This window comes from Phoenix dactylifera, unplaced genomic scaffold (genome assembly GCF_009389715.1).
Source record: "Phoenix dactylifera cultivar Barhee BC4 unplaced genomic scaffold, palm_55x_up_171113_PBpolish2nd_filt_p 001646F, whole genome shotgun sequence".
In the NCBI taxonomy this organism is placed as follows: Eukaryota; Viridiplantae; Streptophyta; class Magnoliopsida; order Arecales; family Arecaceae; genus Phoenix; species Phoenix dactylifera.
This window is the reverse complement of record NW_024068949.1, coordinates 31,590-54,674: the sequence shown is the minus strand read 5'-3', so window position 1 is coordinate 54,674 and position 23,085 is coordinate 31,590. Positions and strand designations below refer to the sequence as shown.

The 23,085-nt window shown below is 41.3% G+C and overlaps 2 protein-coding genes and 1 long non-coding RNA gene across 3 annotated transcripts; 1 reads left to right on the top strand and 2 right to left on the bottom strand.

The window, feature by feature from the left end:
- The first annotated feature begins 184 nt into the window (after window positions 1-184).
- On the top strand, window positions 185-5,181 carry LOC120108926. Its single transcript, XR_005510042.1, has 2 exons — window positions 185-288; window positions 4,900-5,181. It is a non-coding gene; the product is annotated as an uncharacterized LOC120108926 (long non-coding RNA).
- Window positions 5,182-8,948: 3,767 nt separating this feature from the next.
- On the bottom strand, window positions 8,949-9,836 carry LOC120108925 (late embryogenesis abundant protein Lea5-like). Its single transcript, XM_039122640.1, has 2 exons — window positions 9,595-9,836; window positions 8,949-9,477 (listed from the first exon to the last, which is right to left on the bottom strand). Exons 1-2 carry the CDS (start codon window positions 9,663-9,665, stop codon window positions 9,258-9,260), a joined length of 291 nt encoding a protein of 96 aa, XP_038978568.1. The 5' UTR covers window positions 9,666-9,836; the 3' UTR covers window positions 8,949-9,257.
- Window positions 9,837-12,533: 2,697 nt separating this feature from the next.
- LOC120108927 lies at window positions 12,534-12,995 on the bottom strand. Its single transcript, XM_039122641.1, has one exon. It carries the CDS (start codon window positions 12,993-12,995, stop codon window positions 12,534-12,536), a length of 462 nt encoding a protein of 153 aa, XP_038978569.1.
- Window positions 12,996-23,085: the final 10,090 nt, after the last annotated feature.

The window sequence follows — 23,085 nt, the reverse complement described above, 5'->3', positions numbered from 1 at the left end:
CTACACGGCAAGCGGCCGGTTTCCCTCAACCGGTTGGACTCCACCTCAGGTCCGGTCCATGATTGCTTCGGCCGGTTTTCGACGGAACCAAAGACCTCGGAGATCGAGGACTCGACCGGTTTAGTTGGCCGGTCCGGTCAAAAGTAGAACTAGAAGCGGCCACGGCTATAATTTAGAGGTCCCTCTCTCTCAAAAGTTTATTGAGCTTTTCTTCTTTCCAGCCTGAGCTCGGATCTCGGATCTCGGAATCGCTTCATACTTCACTTGTCTAATCCACCGATCGACGCTGTAAGCTCTCCTTCCCAGCATTTTCCTTGGTGTTTTAAGAAAATTGGTATCCGTGCATGATTTCGATCTGTTCTCGCTGTTTTGAGAGAAATTTTTTTGTGGTATAAATAAATTCTCTGTGATATGGTATGGTTATTGTGCTATTCTTTTCGATGTGGGAGAATCTTCTTCATCTTTTTTTATGTTTAAATTTCATTTGCTTATTCCTTTGGATCGAAATGGTTCTGATGGGTTTGGAGGGATTAGGGGCAGATTGCTACGATGGCTTCGGATTTATTACTAAACATGTTCCTGAGGTTTGGATCTGGAGCTAAGGGAAAGTAAAGCGGGGGAAAAGAAAAGGTTGTTCCCACTAAGAAAATTAGATAATGTATAAAAAGGAAAGAGGAAGGGAGAAAGTTCGCATTTCCGTTTAACTAAAACAAGATCAAGTTGGTAGTTGAGCAACATTATGGTTCCAGAATAATAGGATCCATAATTGTTACATTGAGAACCAGCTACAGACATGCATGTGTACGTTCATGTGTGTGTTGAAGTGGCCGCTTCGATTTATTGGTGATTGGCGCAGCTAAGAACTGCTAAGTATCTTGCTCATAGGCAAATGATCGTGTTAGAGGTCAGTCATAAAGGGTATGTTTTTGACATCAGTCCCACTAGTGTGAGCTTTCAAAGGTTTCTTCTCTGCATCTTCAGTTGCAATGAGTAACTTTACCTATATATAGGCTACACTACTACTTATTTGTAAATGGAAGGCTTGCTTTGCATCAGTAAAGCACAAAATAATTGAGGACGTAGCATAAGATGTATAACCTCATTGTTTCTTGATTCCATTAAGGTCTTTTGGTATTTTTGAGATGATGCGAGATATGTAGAATGTGTTAAAGTTGTCACTTTGGAGTGGCATCCAAAGATACGATATTCTATTAATTATTCTGTACAGCATGAAAATTTTCTGAATATGTAAGTGGAGCAATGAAAACAGTATTCTTTTATCAATGATTCTAGTGATAAAGGAGGAGGGAACTTACCCAAAATAAAAAAGAAGATGTGATTTTGTATGATAAAATTGGTGACATGCTTGTTGCTTATAGTTTAGATAATTAAAAAAAAAGGGTATGCTAGTCAAGCACCAAAATCAGTGGCCATGAAGTGGCAAATGGACCTGTATTTTTTTCGTGTTTAGTTTGAATAAGTTTCTTTTAAAGAATCTGGTCCTTCACAAAATCGCATGATAAAGAATTCTTGTCGTTTATGGTATATTGTGGTGATCATTAGGGGTGTAAACGAGCCAAACATGAGTGAGCTGGCCCCAGCTCAATCTAAGGTCAAAATGTTATGGGGACTCGAGCTCATTTCAAGTTGGGATGGGAGCTGACTTAAGCTTGGCTCATTGTTGACCCTGGTCCCATGTCGTTTTTATTGGTAGATCTTTATCAAGAAAAGAAAAACCCATGTCATTGCACCTGTTGTTGGGGTATATACGAAGAAGGAGAAGGTGGTGTGGACCTACTCATACAGGTTTGGGATTTTGGAACCCGAGGGCATGGAGTTTTTAATGGTTTAGAGTTAAGATTTAAAAGTGGAGAGAAAATAGGAAGTTGACGGAGGTTAGGGCTTGTGACTAGTGCACTTTTGGAGAGAGGAATTGCTTGGGGGCTAGAGCAACATTTGGAAAAAAATTTAGGTGATCTAAACTGTTTAGAATGCAATCTAGCAGTTTGTATGCTTTCTTTTTTTCCCTGACAACTATTTGGCCATAATGGATAGACATAGAGTGTCAGTTGCTTGACTTCCTAGTTTATAGGTTATAACCACTCCCGCCTTAAATTACATCTACATCTAAGAAGAGAGAATTAGACCTTCCACATTTGGGAGTGTATTTATCACACATTATCAAATAATACTTGTTGCTGCTGGGAATCGGCCCGACCAAGGCATGTAGTTGGCTGAGCTCCTGGAGAGCTTAGACGATCGGCTACTCAAACTATAAAGATCAGCTGAAGATCGCGATGTGTCTTTAAGGTGGCGATGTGGTAGTTGCTATGCTTGGTGGCGATGGCTCTGATGCCGGTCACTCCCGAGGTAGTGCTGAGCAGAGGCGATCATGCTCGGACCTTTGCTTCAGCGCCGCATTCGACCTGAAATAGCAATGACAGAGATGTCCTCTTGCCGGAGAGTATCCAATAGGGGACCTTCTGATACCTAAGTCGGACTCTCAAATAACAACGAAGGTATTATGAGAGCGGTAGAGTGGTAGCACGAGAGTGTAAAAGGGCTTGAAAGTATTTACTTAAAGGTCCTCTGAGGGTCGCTAAAAAGTTTGGGCGTGTGGATTGGCCGTTTTGGTAACTGATTGCATCTTGCATGCTCGTAATCATTTGCAATTGTAGCCGAGCTGTCGCCAGCTAGGAGAAAGTTTGAAATTTGAAGAGCTCTGCACACGCGTTTGGGGTAGGCCATATGGCGGACTTTGACTAGTTGATCGAAGGCTTCGTGGCGAGCTCTCATTGGTTGGTCTGCCACATCGGCTGTGGTCAGCTTCAAGGTGTATCAATACTAAATTTTTAAATCTAAAAGAGATCACATCTATTCAAATTAAATATCATGTGGTCAACAACAGTAGAATTTTGAGCTGCATCGAGCTGATAATGAGTGTGCTTGGCCTAGCTCGTGTTCAAGTCGTTCATTTTTTGCTTGTCCTCGGCTTGTTTACTATTCAAGCTAGCTGAATTTTGAGCAGAACACAAGTTGCGTGCAATTGGCTCTTTTGTTTGACATTCCTAGTGATCACAATGCCAGGGCAAGGAAACACGGACATCAGCATCCATCAAGCGGCACTTACAATCTAATTTGTTTCATCAAGTTGATACTTGTTTAAAGAATGTAGCCCTTTAAGGATATTAGTAGAAAATTGAAATGGTTGCTTATGTTTTGTGATTAATTGTAATGGTGAGTATGATGGTTGACCAATATAATCGGGCAGGTAGCACTTGAATAAGTAATCAGTTGTGAGAAGATGAGAGTAATTGATCCTTGTACCAAGATTAAAGGCATTGGCACTTGTGACATTTCAAGGCAGAACATATGAGAGCATGTTGTATAATAGTAACATCCAGGGCATCCAATGATGGCAACCACTAATAGCATTTTTTTTTGGTGCCATACTCAAGATGCAAGCCTTTCCAACGATATATGTTACTATGTGTATCAAAATATGGTTAATCAAAGTAAAAGGGTATGTTACAAGTAACTCTTAAACTTATGTTTTCATATATTAGTGGCAAAGTCCTATAGGACTGAAGCCAAAACTGACACTGAGTTTTAAAACATTGGATGCATTCCTACTGGAAAGCCCGTTCTTTCGTTGAATGTTCTGAAACAAGCAGTTCTACCAGATTTAGCATTATTAGCTGTTATTTGTAAGTAGGCATATGCTGTGATAGCCACTTCCACTTACCAAATTTTGATGATTGTACTTTTTTTGGTAGTTATTAATCTGGATTTTTACTTTTGGTAGATAAACAAGCCTTATTAGTTTGAACAGTGGTACTTTTCTTAGACCAAATCCTCTTCATTAAAAATTGTATTCCTCCATGCCTCACAGACATCACAAAACACTAGATGGGATTAGCTGTCTTTGAATCACCACCTTCCTCTAAATGATGCATGTTGAGCACTGATTGCAATACAATAGGAATTATGATGCTAGTTAATTGTAAAAAGTCTTCTGCTTGAAGCCCGTCTTGGTTTTACATTATATTGAAATTCATATAGCTTAGAGATGATCAGTTTCAGAGTTTAGCATGATATGCTCACATTATCTCATCAATAGCTGTTGCTCATCCCACTTTTTTTAATTTGTACAACTGCCACAAGTTCTTTGGCGCTACTTTCTCCCCTAAATGTGTCCTTGTTTCATTTCCATTCTATTTATGCAATTTGTTTGAGTTGAGACCTTAGATCATCAGGTCCAGACATAGAGAGTGCTTCCAGTTTGGTTAGCGACTGTGTAAAATTTTCAAATCTTGGAATCCCAGATTCATAGGGACTACTTATTTTTTGAGTGGATATGGACTTAGATTATCTTTTATTTCATTCTCGATTCTTTTTCCATATCTTGATGAGATAAAAATTGACTAGTTAAGGATCTATGAGTATTGATAGCTAACCTATCAAGCCTCAAATTCTCCACTCAAATAAAGAACCCACTATCATTGTCAGTGTTCATGAGCTCTTGCCCCAAGTTAAAGGGGCTATAGCTTGTTAGCAGTTATAGTTGTGGTTAACAGATTTGATACCATAAGGTCGCCTTCTTTCTAGTAAAGGTATCAATTTACTTTAAATTTTATACAATTTACTTTACATTTTATAGTGAGCATATCAGAAACTTTCTCACATTCTAAGACCATCTTTATTTCCCTTTGCAAGGCCATGCTCATAATAGGTACTTTGACATTTATTTCTTCTTAGCTAATTCTGAGGTCTAGTTCCCTCTAAAGTATAGTCCAGATTTCGATGTGTAATTCTGCATGGATAAATGTTCATCCTCTCTTACAATGCCTTGGCCTCTTGTTGTCGTATCTATTTAGGATTTCCTCAAATTCTTTGCAGCTCAAAATTATTTCTCTAGTGAAGCCTGGGCAGCCTGTAACGACTACTGGGCTAGTTCATAATGAAGAAAGGCATGGTGATATTTAAGTCTAATCCTTTTCTACTTTTAGTTGATTAAACTCATCACTGGTTGTGCGGTTCATCAGATATGTTGAATTTATGCCAGCATCAGTCATTTAGCTTACTGAGCACTGGATGGGATAATCATGCCCATATAAATAATAACAGGGCTGACATGGAAGTCCTTATCCACATCATGAAGAATAATTTCAGCCTTTTTTAGATGCCTGTGTATATGTGGGTTGTCTGTCACCAGTAACCTTTTTCTGGATTTCTTTAGGGATCTTTGAACAAATATAGTATGCTAGGGCTATCTTGATCAATTTTTATAATGTTTTTTGTGCCATCGTTGCTGTTGTAACCACCAATTATCACATTATTCATTCATAAAATTAGTTGACATGATTATAGATAGCTCTCATCGCATTATTTATTCGGCCATAACATCTAAGGCATCAATAATAATGAAAAATGATACCCGCATGATGCATGGGGAGATAGTGAAAATATAAAAATAAATTTATATAATAGAATAATAAATACCTTCTTGGAAAAATAGAATGAAAATAAATTATAAGTGAAATGTATTTAATAATTAATTATCATTTTGGTTCCAACATCTCATTAATAAAAATATTGGCACTCATGGGAAAGATAAATTCCAACTTTGTTTCATTTTTTCCCCCTAATTTCATGGAAGGCAATATTCCTGAAAGGAAATTTTTTTCCTTTGCGTGCATGAGGAAAATTTCTCTGAAAGGAAAATTTTCATAATTAATGGCTTTCTAAAATAATTCTAAATTTGATTTATTTTTTCGGGCATGCATGCATGGATTCTAAACAACGAATTATTTTTTAAAAAAAATAATTAAGAAGAGTTCAGTTCAAATTTGAATTTATTTTATTTTTTTCTTCTACATGCATGAAATTAGTTAACGACTTTCTAAAATAACTCTAAATTTATATATTTTTTTATATGCAGACTCTAATGGGCTAACAATTCGGCTTTCTAAAATAATTCTAATTTTTTTTTTTTTTGTGTATTGACTTTGAATGGTCAATATTTTTTTCTAAAATAATTAAGAAGTGGAGGATAATATTCCTAAAAGGAAATATTTTCTAATTAACTTTAACATGACTTTCTAACATAATTAACAGCTTTCTATAAGAACTCTAAATTTGATTAAAAATAATTAAGAAGAGTCTCATTAAAATTTGAAATTTATTTTGAATTTTTTCTCCATGTGCATGAAGAGAAATATTGCTGAAAGAAATATTTTTCTAAAATAATTAGAAGAGTCCTACCCAAATTTGAATTTATTTTGATGTTTTCTTCCACATACGTGGAATTAGTAATGGTTTTCTAGAATAAATCTGAATTTGTATTATTTTTGTACGTGGACTTTAAGCGGCCAATAATTTTTTGTAAAAGAATAAAGAAATGGAGACTAATACTCTTGAAAGAAAAATTTTCCTAAGTAAATTGAACACGGTTTCCTAAAATAATTAATGGCTTTTTGAAAGAACTCTAAATTCATTTTTTTCTAAAATAGTTAGGAAGAGTCCCAGTTAAACTCGAAATTATTTTTTCTTCTCTACGAAGGGACATATTTATGAAAGAAAAATTTTCGAAATTAACTTTAATATGTCTTCCTAAAAATTATTTTTCATACTCAAATTTGAAATTTATTTCAATTTTTTTCCCTCTGCATGTTTGAAGGAAAATATTTTTGAAAGAAAAATTTTTAAAATTAACTTTAACACGGATTTCTAAAATATTTTTTTCTATGCATGGTAATTTCTAATATATTTAGATATATACAAATTTCTAAAATATTTTTAATATATTTAGATAATTTTAACATATGTAGATAATCTTTGTTTTTTAAAAAAAGAATTGTGGATATTTCAGATGATTTTTCTATAATTATTTTTCATATTTTTGGATTTTAGATAGAGGTTGAGGAGGTTGAGTTTTCTCTCTCCTTGTAGTTTAATAAGTACAGAGATAGAGATACTATGCATTGTTGTGCATCAACTATGTCTTTTTCTAATATTTCACATATTTACATGTAATTCTAAGAGTTACATAGGTGAAATTGGACTCCACAAAAATAAAGCCTATCTAATAATTTTATATATATTCTTTCTCAACATACCATGGATTGTTTTAATTAAATCTTTCAAGGACCGTGCTATATAAATGAGAGATTAAAGTCTCTTTCCAGGACCTATCATGTTTGTTTCGTGTGACAAAGTAGTAGACAAAAGAATGCTTGGAGTCTTTTGGCCACATGAACCTTACTTCACAAAAATAAAGCCTCTGTAAATAATTTAACTGTTTGATGAGATTTACAGAAAGTCTCTCTGTCTTTATATCTTACTTCAAACGAATAATTGCTTCATTAGTATCACTGGTGGCTAGAAGTGGACTGCACAAACACCAAGTTGCCCTTCCAACCTTCTAAAGAGCCCTGCTGTATTATAATATATATATATATATATATATATATATATATATATATGTGTGTGTGTGTATATATATATATATATTATTTAGTTATGGTCTCGACTATCTGGAGTCTCAAAAGGAGCAGTATTGGGACATATTTAATCTCGAATCTGCGCCTTTTTTTTGTCGGTCTAAGTTTTTTATCATTGCACCAATCGATGGTGTTACTAGCCAATCGTGCATAACACATTGGAAATGCATACCCTAAAAAAATCAAGCTATGGGCCATTAGGATGCATTTTGGTTGCCAAATCTATTCTTTTTTTTTTTGTGTGTATGTGAGAGATCATTCTGAAACAGTCTTCTTGTGTAATATAGGCTTCCTTTTTGTGCGCATGAGAATTTCCTAGGACCACTACTACTGCAATTTACTGCATACTAAATTTTATGATTTATACCAATCATGTGCACCATGCGGCAGGAAGACACTTCTAAAATGGTATTTAATGTTTTCTAAGCATGTTTGGTAACAAAAATATTCCTATTTGGTTGCAGATTTGGTATAAATGATATTGAGGAATGCCTTCCAAATGCATCTACAAAGAAAGTATATAGTTTTTTAAAAATAAAAATATAGTTAAAATTTTATAAATTTATTAATTTCCTTAAAAAAAGAAAAACATTCCACATATTTTTCCTTCAAGTAGGGTCATTGCTTGAATGGTATTTTATTTCAGTTAAGGAAATTATATGCATTTTTTGGTTTGCACCTATAGCGCTGATATCATTTTTCCTTCCTTCCGAAAACACTTAATAGATACATAAAGTAGAGAAGCTGAGACTTTATGCAGATCGGAAGTGTTCCCGATCTGTAAATCAAACTCCCAATATACCTCAGCTGAACATGAAGGTAGGAAAATTTTCTCAGCTAGAATACAAAGCGGAAAAATTTTGAACAATGGAAACCTAGCTTGTATCATGTAAAAGAGAACCTTGTTGTACTTTCTTCTTTCGTAACAAATAATGAAAGAAGCAAGATCAGTGGAAAAACTATCGTTCCAAACTGCTCTAGTTTGTTAAGAAATCAGCAACTTGATTTTATTCCAGCATACTATGGTGAAAAGAGAAGTTGAGCAATCTAGCACAAAGAGTCTTTATATTATGATCATTTCTTCAGGATACCAGAGTCTTTTAAGTCTCCTTCCAAGATGATTCTGTCACTGAAGATTCATCAGAATAATTTTCAAGCCATACTACACGGCTGATAACTCTGCACTAAGAACTGACATAGTGACATCAAAATTTATTTTGACATAACCTGGTTGTCGGGCAATTATCTCATTTGAAATAGACCTAACCGCATGCAAGCAAGTTGGGCATAACCTGGCACGAGACAAGACTAAATGGAGAATTAAATCTATCAACCCTACAGAGCTAGAAGGCCACTCAACCTAGAAGCCAGTGAGGACTTCTGACTCCGAAGATAGCGCGCCCAGCCCCTTCTTCCGAACTGTAATCCAGCTCAAGACGAAAAAAATAATCGAGGAAACTGAGTCCTAGGTTTTATCGATTTAATGAGTTAAATTAGTACATAAGCTCTGTATTTTTTCCCTGTCAAATAGAATCTAACTGATAACGCGTACGCTTTTTTAAGTAAAAGAAAAAATATTTCATATCAGATTCAATGGATTAAAACAGTCCCAATTAACAAGCACACACCACTTCACTCCTGACCAATAACCATATATTAAACCACTCAGCAGCATCATCTTATAATCGCTAGAATTAATTAATGGAGAAGGACCAAAATTCCATCTTAAACATCTGCGGGGAAATTTTCTTGGGTTTAGTGCTGAGACTTTGGCTTCAGCAGCATCGCTCGCAGCTCCGCCGGGTCTATCTCGGCCGCACGGTTGGCCGGCCGGTAGAACCCGGTGACCGGATCCGGCACCCAAGACGACGACGCCGCCGACTCCAGCCCTCCATCTCTCTTCATCGCCGCCGCCGCCACCTTCTCCTCCACCACTGTCCTGCTCCCCCTCCCGGCTACCGCCGAATAGCCTCTCCTGGAATCAAACAGACCAGGACCGTCAGATCATGAAAGAATCCAGCGATGGACCGATGGATATCCACCCAAAAAAAAAGAAGAAGACAGATGGATCGGGAGGCGTTGAGATTCGCACCTGCTAGCGAGGAGGGCGATACCGTCGGAGAGCACCGCGATGAGGGTGGCGTTGGAGAGAGCGCGAGCCATTTGATCTCGATTAGAGCGCTGAGATCTCCAAGCTCACGCTGCGAAGGGAAAGAAAGAAGGCTTTGTCCTTTTTTTTCCTCTCTTTCTCTCGCTTCGCAGCGGCGAGGAAACAGCTCGCCGCCTCTCTCTCGTCGAGGGTTTTCGTTTGGAGGGTGAGGGAAGAAGGCGGAATGCGAATATTTATAGAGGCTAGGGGAAGGTGGTAACGGCGGAGCAAATGGAGAGAAGGGTTTGACAGCGTCAACGTGCACGCGTACGAGAACTGAATAGGGGATGACGCGTGTGAGGAGGGAGAACGGAGCCGTTTGTTTTGTTTTTTTTGGGACGGGGTCGTTATCTTTCGCGAAACCGCCGTTGGATCACCGATCACCCACCGGTCTCTGTTAGATGAGCCGTGCAGATGGATGATCCAACGGAGATTCAAGGAAGGCGAATCCTTCTTTCGCGCGAAAGATACGACCCTGGTCCCACCCACTTTTTTTTCAGGTGTATTTTAAGCGTGCAAGGTCGGCCGCTCCGTCGGCGGCGGTGGAGGGGTGGGGCCACCTGGGTTTTATGTGGTGAGGGGCGATGGGTGGAGAGAGGCGGCGGAGTTTCGTGGAATTTGGACGAGTTTTGTGGGGCGCCAGCTGGGGGTCATGTAACGGTTGGGTTCTCCAAGCGGTGGGTCACGCCTGGAGGCTGCTTGATTAGGGTTGAGGTCTGTTTACCCCTTGTGAGCTTACCTTACTATTCCGGTTTAGGACTGATCAGGTCAAATATTTTCTTGGAGGAAACAACATGGTAGCTTCCACGGAATGGACCGAAGAGTAAAAAAGGAGAATTCGAGCATGAGAGGATTAGGAAAGGCAACGAATGGGATATGGATCAGGTAGAATATTATTTATACTTGCTCTTTGCCTCCGGGTATGGCCAAGTAGGGTGGAGCCAGTAGATTCTCTGGGCAAGATGGAGCAGGGCATGTATAGTTAAATAGGATGGATTGAACATATTGGATCAGGTCAAATTATTAGAATTTTTTTAAGCATATAAATCAATATTTTGGTATGGGAAAGAAAATTTATAAAGTGATATATATCCAGATTGGGTTAGGAATGGATTTTAGCATCATCCAGTATCCACCTTAAATCTATTGTGAGTTGGGTAAAACATGCAGCATTCATGTACGGAATAGAATAAATTACCATTATTAAGAAGGATCCGCAGAGCCTCATCCTTATGGGAATAAGAAGAAGATTTTTCAAGATTTTTTCCTCGTTCAGCGAGTATCCAACACCGTGACCTTATTGCACTCACTCTTATGCTCTGTTCTATTGGGTCTATTCTGTAGAATCCTGCCAGATATAATAGATTCTTCTTAAACAGGCCTTAATTGGAAGCAAGTTGCGCTTTACTAACTTAATTTTTATGCGACCTGATAACTTTTCGTATGCATGTAACCAATACTTTGATGTACTTTTTGTTTCTTTTCGGACTCGTTATTTCAGCTTAGAGCTTCGAGCTAAATTTTCTAAGAAAATATGATACTACCCGAGGGATTGGTCGTGGACATTTTTAAGTGAAAAATACATGCCAACTAGTGGAACTAAGATTGATCGGCCATGTAGCCATGTTTGGATTGTGATGGATTGGATCTCTTATAATATATATGTTATTGGTTATATAATTCTTATTTACAAAAGTGCTAGATGCATTAATGTAAACCTATTTGAAATGGGTTGCATCGAGCCTTTTTTTTTTTTTAAAAAAAGGTTTCATTAAAAATCTTTATGGCCAGCAAGGCGAGATAAGTTAAAAACAAGGTAGATCATTGCTTATTTGTCTAAAGGCCTGTTTGGCAGAGCTATTGGTGTTACAGCTTTTGAAAGTATAGCTTTTTAAAGTAGAGCTTTTTTAAAAAGCTATTTGCTGCTTGATAACTAAATTTCTAGAGTGCTGTGAGACTTTAATATATATTTGGTAAACAAACTGAGAAAGTATTTTTGGTATGACAAAATGACCATAAAAGATAATGCATAGTATTATACAATAGAGCATAATAAAGATGTTATGTCAATGTATTATGGTATATATTAATGTATTATGATATAATGTAATATAATATTATACGTGGCCATACCTTGATGTAGTTTTACAAGTCCCGAGATATATTGCTAAGACTGTTGAATATGGTATTTTGTATACTAATAATTCTTTGATCAAGTTAGTAGTAGGTTTACCATTGGTTATTATTTTAGCTTGGGATCTGGTATTGTTTCTTAATGTAGTAAGAGACAACCTACTATTGCATTGTCTTCTACAGAGGCAGAGTATCGTGCGTCCGCGATGACAGTTCAGGAATTGACTTGGCTCTTGAGGTTCTTTAGTAATTTAGGTTAGGATACTGACTGTATTGTTCCTCTTTATTGTGATAATGAGAGTGCAATCCGATTGGTGAGGAATCCAGTATTTCATGCAAAGACAAAGCGCATTGAAGTTTCTCATCATTTTATTAGAGAAAACAATTATAGATGAAGAGGTTGATTTGTTTCTAGTTTCTACGAAGGATCAGTTAGCAGATATATTCACCAAAGAATTGACGGTCGAGCGGAAACTCGGCATTGTCAGTATGGACTTCGCAATGAGAGAGAAAATATGAAAATCATTGCTAGTTTTATTCTACAAGAATTCTTAACTTTTAGTAGTGATAAGTCTTATCCCTATTCTTTAGTAAGCAAACCCACTCCAAGACTCCAAGCCACCTCTCTTTATATCCTTCTCTCTCCTCTCCCTTAACCCCCATCCTCCCCTTCTGTCCCTACAAAAGGACGTGCCTCCCTCCTCCCCTTCCCCCTTTTTTTTTTTTTTTTTTTTTGGTACATCGGCGGCTCACACCCTACGGGTGTGGATACGGCCTGCAAAATCTGAAGCAAGTAAAGCTAAAAGGGACTCCGGCACTGTGTCGGACTCCCTCAAAATAAAACCTCCAGCATGATGAGCCGCATAGGAAGCGACCCAATCAGCTGCACAATTCGCTTCCCTGTAAGCATGTGTAGCCTGATAGGTTTCACACGCCTGCAGAAGTCTGCGAATGTCCAGAAGCAGCGGTCTGCCCTCACCTGCACGATCTCGGCCCCTGACCCAGTCAATCACAGTAGCCGAGTCGCCCTCAAGAATGATCCGGTCTGCACCCAGTACCTGTCTCGCATAAGATGTACCCTCCCAGGCGGCTCGGAGCTCAGCACACACCACCGACGCATCGAAGATCCGCCGACCCCCCAACGCCACTAGCCTGGCATCGTGATCTCGAATGACGAATCCCACACCTCCACCTCTCCCATCAGCTGTCATGCTGCCGTCAAAGTTCACCTTCAGGAAACCAGGGGGTGGGGGTACCCAGGATAGAACATATATCTGGGCGCTACAAGAGCAGAATGGGTACCCTAGATGTCCCTGGCCAACCCAGAAGGTGGCCTCACAGCAGTACTCAGGAACTCCTCTGCATGCAATAAAGCCCTGGCCACCACCACCCCCGCGGGCGATCTGCGGCCCTCAAACACTCGTGCATTCCTGTCTAACCAGGAGTGGTAAGCCAGGTATGCAACGCGAGTCCCTCTCTCCTCCGCCTCGGGCCCACCTCCCGGGATCTCCAGGAAGCGAAGGAACTCAGCAATGGACGACCACCTCTGCCCCGGGTCATAGGAAATTCGTGCCCCCCTCTAGATCTGAACAGCCCGCGGGCACTCGACTAGCACATGATAGATGGACTCCTCCACCTCCGGACAGACTCCACAATCTCCAGCTATCCGTACACCCCGTCGCATCAGAACACTCCTAGTAGGTAGACAACCCCATGCTACCTTCCACAGGAAGAGTGCGACGCGTGGATGGACCCGTAGTCTCCATATCCAGGCACCGTCAAAATGTCGGGTCACGACTCCTCCTCTCCACTGCGCTATGTCGCGAGAACTCACTAACGTTCGCCCGGACAAGCTCCATATCCTCCTATCCACTGTCAGCCCCACCGGAATCTGCAAGGCCAGTACTCGCTCTGCGAGCTGCTCATGAAAGACCCGCCTAACAAGATCTGTATCCCATCTCTGCTCTCCCTGAACAAACAGAGAACTCACTGTGCGCCCCTCCAACCAAACATGGTCCATCAATGTAGGCCAGTCCCGCAGTATGCTCTCCGAAAGCCACCTGTCCTCTAGAATGCTGATAGTCCGACCATCCCCAATCTCCCACCGGATCATAGGCAGCACCCCCGGGGCACGGGAGCAAATCTCTCTCCAGATAAATGAAGACCCACGTCCAGCTCTGAAAGTGGCCGAAGAGATGGGGTCGCCATACTTCGCCCTCAGCAGAGAAGCCCAAAGACTCCCCGGCTCCAGAAGAAATCTAACTGCAAGCCTAGTGGCCAGTGTCTCCCTGCGCTCGACTAGAGAGTGGACTCCCAATCCACCCCGGCTGGTTGGCTGACAAATGACCTCCCAAGCCAATAGGTGGATGCCCTCTCTATCCCCACGGTGCCCCCAAATGAAACTCCTGAACATCCTCTCTAGGTTGCGGATAACAGACACCGGTACTAGAGTATTGGACATTAGGTAAACAGGAATAGAACTCAAAACTGACCTCAATAGGGTGACTCTGCCCATCATCGATAAGGTACTCGCCTGCCAACTCTCCAGTCTCCGTCTGATACACGCCTCCATAACCGTGCACTCCCCCTGCCGCAGGCGCCGGCCAGTAATCGGAACCCCGAGGTATCTAAGGGTCCCCTCCTGCTCGGCTATCCCCAAACTGCTCACGATGGAGGCCTTCACCCTAGGGTCAGTCCTCGGGCTAAAGCTGATGGCTGACTTAGAAAAGTTGACCATCTGACCTGAAGCTCCACAGTATCCCTCCAGGATCCCCCTAATCGTCAGAGCTGACCTCCGTGTCGCGCGGGTCAATAGTAAGCAGTCATCCGCAAACAGCAAATGTGAGATACATGTCACACCCCTCGCCGGCCTATATGCCTCAATCTCCTGTGCCACTGATGCATGGCAAAGTGCTCGTGACAGGTAATCCGAGCATATGATGAACAAAAGTGGTGACAACGGGCAACCCTGCCTCAGGCCCACTGATGACTCAAAGTATCGCGATGGGGAGCCATTTATCAGTAATGCAAAAGATGGTGACAGAATACACCCCTGAATCTATCTAATCCACTGTGGATGGAAACCAAACCTCTCCAATGCTCGCCTAACAAAGTCCCACCTCATCCTATCATACGCCCGCTCCATATCCAATTTGACCCCCATCAGACTCCTACAACGGGGAGCACACTGCAGATCAGTCATGAACTCATGAGCACAAAGGACATTGTCAGAAATCGAGCGTCCTCCAACAAAGGCTCCCTGCTCCTGACAAATAATCCTGGGCAAAACACCTCTCAATCTCTGTACTAGCACCTTCGCCACTACTTTGTGCATAGTCGTGCACAAACTGATAGGACGAAAGTGGCCCGGCTCAACTGGGTCATGTCTCTTCGGGATCAAAGTAATAAAGGTCCGCCTCCACTCCATAGGCATCGATGCCGATACAAAGAACTGCTGAATAGCCTCTATAGTCTCCTGTCTAATAATCTGCCAATACCTCCTGAAGAAAAGTGGGGGAAAGCCGTCTGGGCCTGGGGCTTTATCCTCACCTAGAGACCATAAGGCCTCCTGAATCTCCATATCTGACACTGGTCTGCTCAAAGCTGCATTCTCTCCCTCGGTGATCTGCACCTCTGGAACCAACCCCCACTCATAGCCATCCTCATCCGGCCTCCCTATGTCAGTCCATCTGGCATGAAAGAACTGCAGTAAAGTCCTCCTGACAACCTCCATATCCTCTGACTCCTGACCCCTGCTGTCCCTGATCCTGCGAATCCTGTTCTGCTGTCTCCGCATGATGGTCGACTGATGAAAAAACCTCGTGTTGCGGTCCCCCTCACGAATCCACTGAACCCTCGACTTCTGTCTCCAGAATACCTCCTGCTGCCTAAGTAAAGAATGATGCCTAGCCAAAAGCCTCCTGAGCTCCCCCTGATCCTCCTCAGACAGTCCTCCCCCACTATCCTCTTGGGCCTGCGCCGTAGTAATGGATGCTTCAACTTCCTCCACCCTTCTAAATAAATTCCCCACTTCCTCCTTATTCCACCGAGTCAATCGGCGTCTAGTCAGCTCAAGCTTCCGGGTCACCCTATACATCGCACTCCCACGAACAGGCGTCCTCTAGGCCTCCCTCACCACATCCCAAGACCTCGGATAGGACAACCAAATCTTCTCAAACCGAAATGGACAATGAGACTGAACAGAATGTGAGGTACTAACCAATATGGGGCTGTGGTCAGAGGCAATCCTAGGCAAGTGGCGCACCCAATAGTCTGAGAATCTCTGGATCCATCCGGTAGAGGCAAATACTCGGTCAAGCCGCTCCCAAACTCTGGCCTGACCCTGCTGGTTGTTGCACCATGTGAATCTCGGACCTGTGAAGCCAAGGTCAGCAAGCACATTAGACATCAGAAAATCCTGAAATTTTCGAACCTCAATTTTGTTGGTGAATGCCTTCCCGCCCCTCTTCTCCACCGGACCATCAATGCAATTGAGTCCCCAGCTACCATCACCGGGTGCCCCAACTGAATGAGGCTTGTGGCCTCCTCCCACAACACTCGTCTCTCCCTATAGTCTGTACTTGCATATACAGTAAGTAAAACCCATGGGGGAGCACTACCCTATGATATCACTAAATTCACCTGCTGCTTGCACTGGTGGAAGACGTCAATGTTGCACGACCCCACCCTCCACAACACGATAATCCCCCCTGATAACCCCTGTGACTCCACTGCATAAGTCCCCCAAGACCTCGGAATAACATGCCTGACCCGCTCCAGGCTACCTCCAGACAATCTTGTCTCAAACAGAATGCAAATCTCCGGATCATGAAGGCTTACCAATCTCTGGAAAGCCGGTTTAAAGGACGGCTTCTCCGCCCCCCTACAATTCCATAGTAGAACCTTCATCACAAAGGCTGAGTAGTCCTTGGGTGAGTCTCAAGTTCCTGTGACTCGTCCCCCTCCCGTGACCCCTTCACATCTGAGGAAGACCCTGCCTCCCTCTTTAGCAGCACCTCCTTCATCTGCTTAGCAATCTCAGCATGAATCGGGCCACTAATTACTCCTCCCCCAGCATTCCGATCGGTCGGAGTCTCAAGTGCCCCACCAGCCGGCAAGCAACTGGGTACATCCTCCCCTGCTGCCGGACGTGACAGGCTACCCATTGGAGCCCCCGCCGGATCCCCGCCGTCGGTCGCCGAAATGATCGCCGGAGTAGAAGTCCCCGGCATCGCCGTCCCACAGATTGGTACCTTGTCGCCATGGCCCCCCTTCACATCACCACCGGGATTCGGGACCACTCCAGGCATCCCACCAGCAGGTCGGACTCCTCCCAAGATCGCCGGCGACAAACTCCGGCTGCGAAACCTCCGCCGGTCAGCTCCCAGGCCTGCCGGCACCCCCCTCGGCACGCTTGGCACGGAAGGAAACCGTGCCAAGCGGGCCGTGCCAGACGAGCGCTTTGTTGGGCTCCGAGCCCGTTTCAGCAGGACGGGCCCCGCGTCAGCCCGATGACATCCCTTGGCTCGATCCAAATTCAACGAGCCCACCACAATGTTTGGCCCGCAAACCTTACTTGGCCCAGGGTCTTTGGGTCTGATTGGCGAGTTTGGCACCCGGTCTGCTACAGGGTCTAGCTCGGGGTCCGAGTCGTGTTCCTGGTTCGGAATCGCCCCCCGCTGCACCCGGTATTGGGTTGACTCAGTCGTCCGGGATGCCACCGCCGCACCAGTCTCCGGATGCCCTAGGCCCTTCCCCGGCGACCCCCGTAGGGCGAACTTCTTTGGCTTCCGCCACCCCTCAACGTCCGGCGATGAGTCAACCAGAGTCTCAGCCGGCTCCGGAGTCGGTTTCACCGGGCTCGCCCGCCGGGACGCCACAGGCCCCTCCGTTGTCTTCTTCCCTCCAGCCGGAGCGCCGCTATCCCTCCTCCCCTTCCCCCTTCACCAACCTCCACTCCCATATGCTTCGAAGCAACCACACAGACTCGCGTCTGAAGACTTCTCTTAATCTTTTGGCAAAAGGCCCTTGTTGGAGCAGCAGGGCACGTGCAAAGCCGAGTATATGGGACATTGCATGGGCTAATTAAGGCTGAGTATATGACCCATATGGACTAGGAGACATTACATGGGTTCAGCATGGGTCGATTATAGTGTTTGTAATTAGATTTGAATAAATTTAGACTCTTAACCTGACGAACATATTATAGCTTAAATAAAGAAAGTATGTGAGGACACGTGCAGGCGTGAGTTTAGTTCTATATAGGTTATTCATCAGAAAGATCTTGAGTACTCATAAAAACTAAAATATTTAAAAAAATATAATTTGGCTAGGTTTTTCGGACGAGATTCTGGGTTTCACACGTTTCATGTTGCATGGCCACATGTAGTTTCTGAACCTCTCCTATAAGATGGGATAGTTGGCGTCTATTGTATATGTTGGATAATACATCACGTAAAGAGCACAGGACCTAACTTGGGTGTCATATCTGGAGTACAAAATGTATCTATTTTTGTGGCTTGTGTTGATAAAAAGACCAACCACTCAATTATTATTATTCTTCTTTAGAAGAAGAGAATTCGAACTTCAATTTGTAATAGATTTTTTTTCTTTTCCACAGTTTCTGATGTCGCATCTCCCCCACCGGCCACCGCCAAAAAAATAAATAATAATAATAAACTACCCTATGAAATACCAATGAGGATAATTGGCAGACTACCAACAGAAATATTAATTTAATAGATATAGCTGCATTTGTTTTATTCATGTGTGAGCTTCGGCTGCTGAGCTATAGAATGGAGCCTTTGTTGTTTGTTCGCAATTTTTTTATTGATCCCACTTAGGATCTATTTGGATATTCCTATATGATAGCCTAGAGAAATTGGATTTGTTAGCCTACCTAGCTCGCAATCTTCTAAAAACCCATCCAAGTTTTAACCTATATCTTAACTTATGAGTCTAATGGTCTGCAAGAAGAAAAAAGACTTATGAAGATTATTTTTTTCCCCCTCCCATAGGATTCGAGCTGCAGGAGTGCTAGATTAACATGTGCCATACCCAAATAGGCTGCTTAATCCATGAATTCAGTAAAAAATCTATTCCAATAAAGCTGGATTTCCTAAATAGATCTTTATTCATATTAAAACCCCTTTCACTTTTATATCAAACTCGGATGGCATGGAGGATACCAAGGTTAGTATCAGCGCGGTAGCTAGGTTGGATCCTGACCCAATTCTTGGCGTTGTCTGCTTCTATTCTCTTTGCTCTTTTTTTTTTCTCCCCAATAAAGGGAGCTCAAATGCAATTTCAATAACAACACAATTAACTTATTCTTCTTAATATTTCGTAATGATATTTATTTTGTTTGGGTAAATCACTAAAAGGGTCGTCCAAGGGCCACATGATAGAAGAAAAGCGTTCACTAGAGTAGGCCCAATAGGACCATCAGAAAAAATAATTGGAAAAGCTATAAATCTTGCACAAGAGTGCTTGACATATTATGAAAACTAGAAAGCATAAGATCCTAGAAGTTCTGCTATTCCTGCAAAGCCTATACGTGCGATGAATTCAGGCTCAATATGTTAATTAGACACCTCCTAGTAATTGCTTTATTAAGATACAGTGAATAGCGACGACTCCTTCTATTTGTCATCTTCTAATGCTGGAATAGATCTTCTGCTGATCTTTCTGTTCAGTTTTTAAATATCTTATTTTCTGACTCACACGGACGTATCTACTTACATTTACTTTAATTCAATGCATCCAATTTACCAAAAAACAAAAAAAGAAGATGGAATAGATCAGGTCAAGTGTTTGTTTGCTTGCTTCAGCACAAGTAATTATGGTAAAAGATGAACATGCTTGGTCCTGGCTCAACAGTCATTGAGGCGAAGCTTCGGACAGCATGGGAGGGTATCTCCTATACGAGGAGAGTACTTGACGCAAATAGGGTACTCCTCGAGGAGGATTCCTCTATAGTGATTGATTGGATATGGGAAGTGGATCAATATGGGGACAGCCATTCACTGATTCGGGAGACCTGCAGACTGGTCAGGGGGATGGTATTCTTTCAGGCAGCACATGTGTATCGGAAGGCAAACAGAATGGGTTGCTTCCTATATTGTTTGGCACTCTGGAGAGTTTATCTGGACTTATGCCGGTGAGCTTCCTCTTTTTTTGTATCATTTTCTTTTTTTTTACTTGGTAGGCTATACCCATGTAAGAGCTATATGCAATGTCGTTTTTACCACAAAAAAAAGCAATAAATCGAAAGAATAATTGGTGCAATTTTTGAGATATGAGCACATTCCTTGTGATCAAAGTCCGTCCTAGAGGAATGCTATCTTGTATAGTTGTGGTTCTGTAGTATTTGCCTCAGAGCCTCTTACAACCTGGAAAAGAAATAGGCCCAATGGGCCACAAGGACATGGTTCGTGTCCCCATTTATGGGCACAAGAAATCCTATGCAGTGCCAAAACACCGAAACCTTACGCGACTGCACCACATACAAGCCACGTGTTATTCATGCTTCACGTCTTCCACACATCGCATTTCTAGCCTCCTCCGACTTGGGTGATTTTGTACCAGCAAGCTGTCACCACCATCACCAAATATTATGATCGATAAACATAGAACTGTACATTTAATTTGCAATTTTTTTGTCCCTTAATTTGCCGAACTTAGAAGAGTAGCAATGCTTAACCGTTTAACCCATTAATTTGTTTCAACTCATTATAGATCAAGCTAGATCACCGGTTTAATAAAATGGTCAGGTTCAGATTTAGATTTTCGATTTGTTTAATAAACATGTTAAGTTTAGGTTAGCAGATTTTTGATCTATCATGTATCCTAACGTATATCTTGTCCAACTTGACCCAATTGTCACCTCTAGTTGAACCTTGTATGCAAATCGTCTACAACGCGAACACCAACCACCCCCCCCCCCTCCTTTTTCAAAAGAAGTATATCTGGCTAAAAATAAATATAAATATAAGTGGTGTTACATTGTTAATATTACTTCAAAGTATAAGCTATAACATAGTGGCTCTTAATTTTTTCGTTTTCTCTTCTATCCACTTGGTTGCCCATACTTGGGCATTTAAATTACGAGTGACATTGCTTAACCGTTTAACCTATTTATCTTGATTCAAATTGTTGCAAATTAGGTTGGGTTACCTATCTAATAAAATTTAACTTGAATTAACTTATTGTAGATTAGATTAAATTATCTGTTTAATAAAATAGTCAGACTTAGGTCTGGATTTTTTACCTACTTAACCAATAAGTTAGATTCGGGTTGACAGATTTTTAATTTATTCTGTATCTTATCCAGCCTGATTGCCACCCTTAATTTGATGTTTGAACCCTCTTCGGCCAGAGGAACTGGCTTTCAAGGTTTGGTTGGTCTAAAACAGAGCTCAAGTGAGACTTGAACAAATGACCGGACGTGGTCTTACGCCCAGTCCACTCACAATTAGACGGCCCTTAAGCCCTTTTAAAGACCACTACTCTTCCGGGTAAGTGTAGCCTCCCAAATTACTGTTCTGCTGACCCTTTTCTTGGCGTTTGTTTTCAGGATCCTTCCATTCAAATCTTTCAACGATAGAATTATTTTACTTAGCCAACATCCAACGGCTGTCCAACTCTATCAGGAAGATAAATGAGAGTGTTTTTTTTGTGATAACTTGAGCAGAAAGATTGAAGCTTTTTGGCTCTGACAGTAATGCATAATAATTTAAGAAGCTATTTTCTGAACGATAGAATTGGAAGTGGTTTTTCGGGAACTGTATAATTGTGCTTCACTTGGTTGCAGTTTTATCTTTATTTGAATCAAAAGACCTCATGGATGTAGGCCATAGGTATTCTTCTCTCTATTTCTTTGCTGTCTTTGGATCTATCGTCTTTGCATAAAAGATAATTTGCCCATATGATGATCTTCCTTTAGGGGATCAATGTTGAAAAAAAGATTTCAGTTCTTCTAGCGTATTAACTTCTAGTCTAGCTGTTGCTGCATCTTTTTCTTTTTGAACTTGATATGACATTACATTCATCAAGATGTTGTATCTTTATCAGAAGATGCTACCTACCTTAATATTCAGTATCATATAATCTTGCCTCATCATGTTGTCGCATTTGTACGTCGATGATGCCCACATTTACTTGCATGCACATTTATAGTTTTTGTTTTGAGATCAAGGTTGCAGATGAGTTGTTGCTGAGGTACTGCAACATCTCTAAGGCAGTTCACCAAATTTCTAGGTCTCTGCTATTCTCTTTGCCTAGTTATGTATTTATTGAAGTTTCCACCGAGCATCTTGTTTTAGAAAATTTGACACACTATCCAACCAGCTGGAAGATGATGGGAGGTCATACCTTGGCTTGTCTCTTTGCCTTCCTATCAGCATTTCTACTGCATTATTCCTCCATCAGTTCCCCATCCTTCAAGGCATTAATTCAACTCCATTAACTCCATTCCGCCCCCACAAGCCTGCATGCTGAAGTGCTTCTGGTCCTCTCCTTTTGAAAAGGACAGGGGTCCTTTATGGGGCTTGAATTGAAAGCCAAGGAAAGCTATTCCAGCTATAGCCAACCTATTCTCTTGGGAAAATTGATAAGGGAGGCCCTGGTCCCAACTGCTACTTAGACAGCATGCCTCATGTGGATCTTGTGATTCCAGCCATAACCATTCCTCTAATCATAGTAGAGTCTACATTACATAAACCAACAAAAATTCAGTTCTTTAATTCATGGTAAAGTTCAAACTAGCACATTCAATCATCGCAAGTAGTGGATTAGTGGTCAAGGTCCTACAAGTATGAAAGTTCTTGGATGCACAACTAAATTGTAATATTTTGTGACTTAGATATTCTTTGATTTTACTGGTCATGATTTTGTTATCTCAAATGTTCTGCTCTGCAATCAATTTTCTGAAAGTCCAAAGATCCATAAAATTGAAAATTGAGTAAATTGTGTTTTTTCTCTTTTTATCATCATAAATTTTGTCCATCAAACATTTTTTTTTTCTTTTTCAAAAAAGGCTACCCACCTCTTAACAACCAACTTCTAGAAAATTTCACCTTATAGATTTAAAGATATTGCATTTGAGAAAATGAATTAAATCATGATTCTGGAATTAAAAACCTTCAGATTGTTTGATCTTACACTCAGTAATATAATCAAAATTTATATACAAATATAGGTACAGGGCCTTGAAGGAAAACACTATGGGGTTGTTTAGTTCTTTCTGAACTTCCTTCAACAAATAATTTTAAAATATGATTTCTGTAAAACATGTTCTGTGAA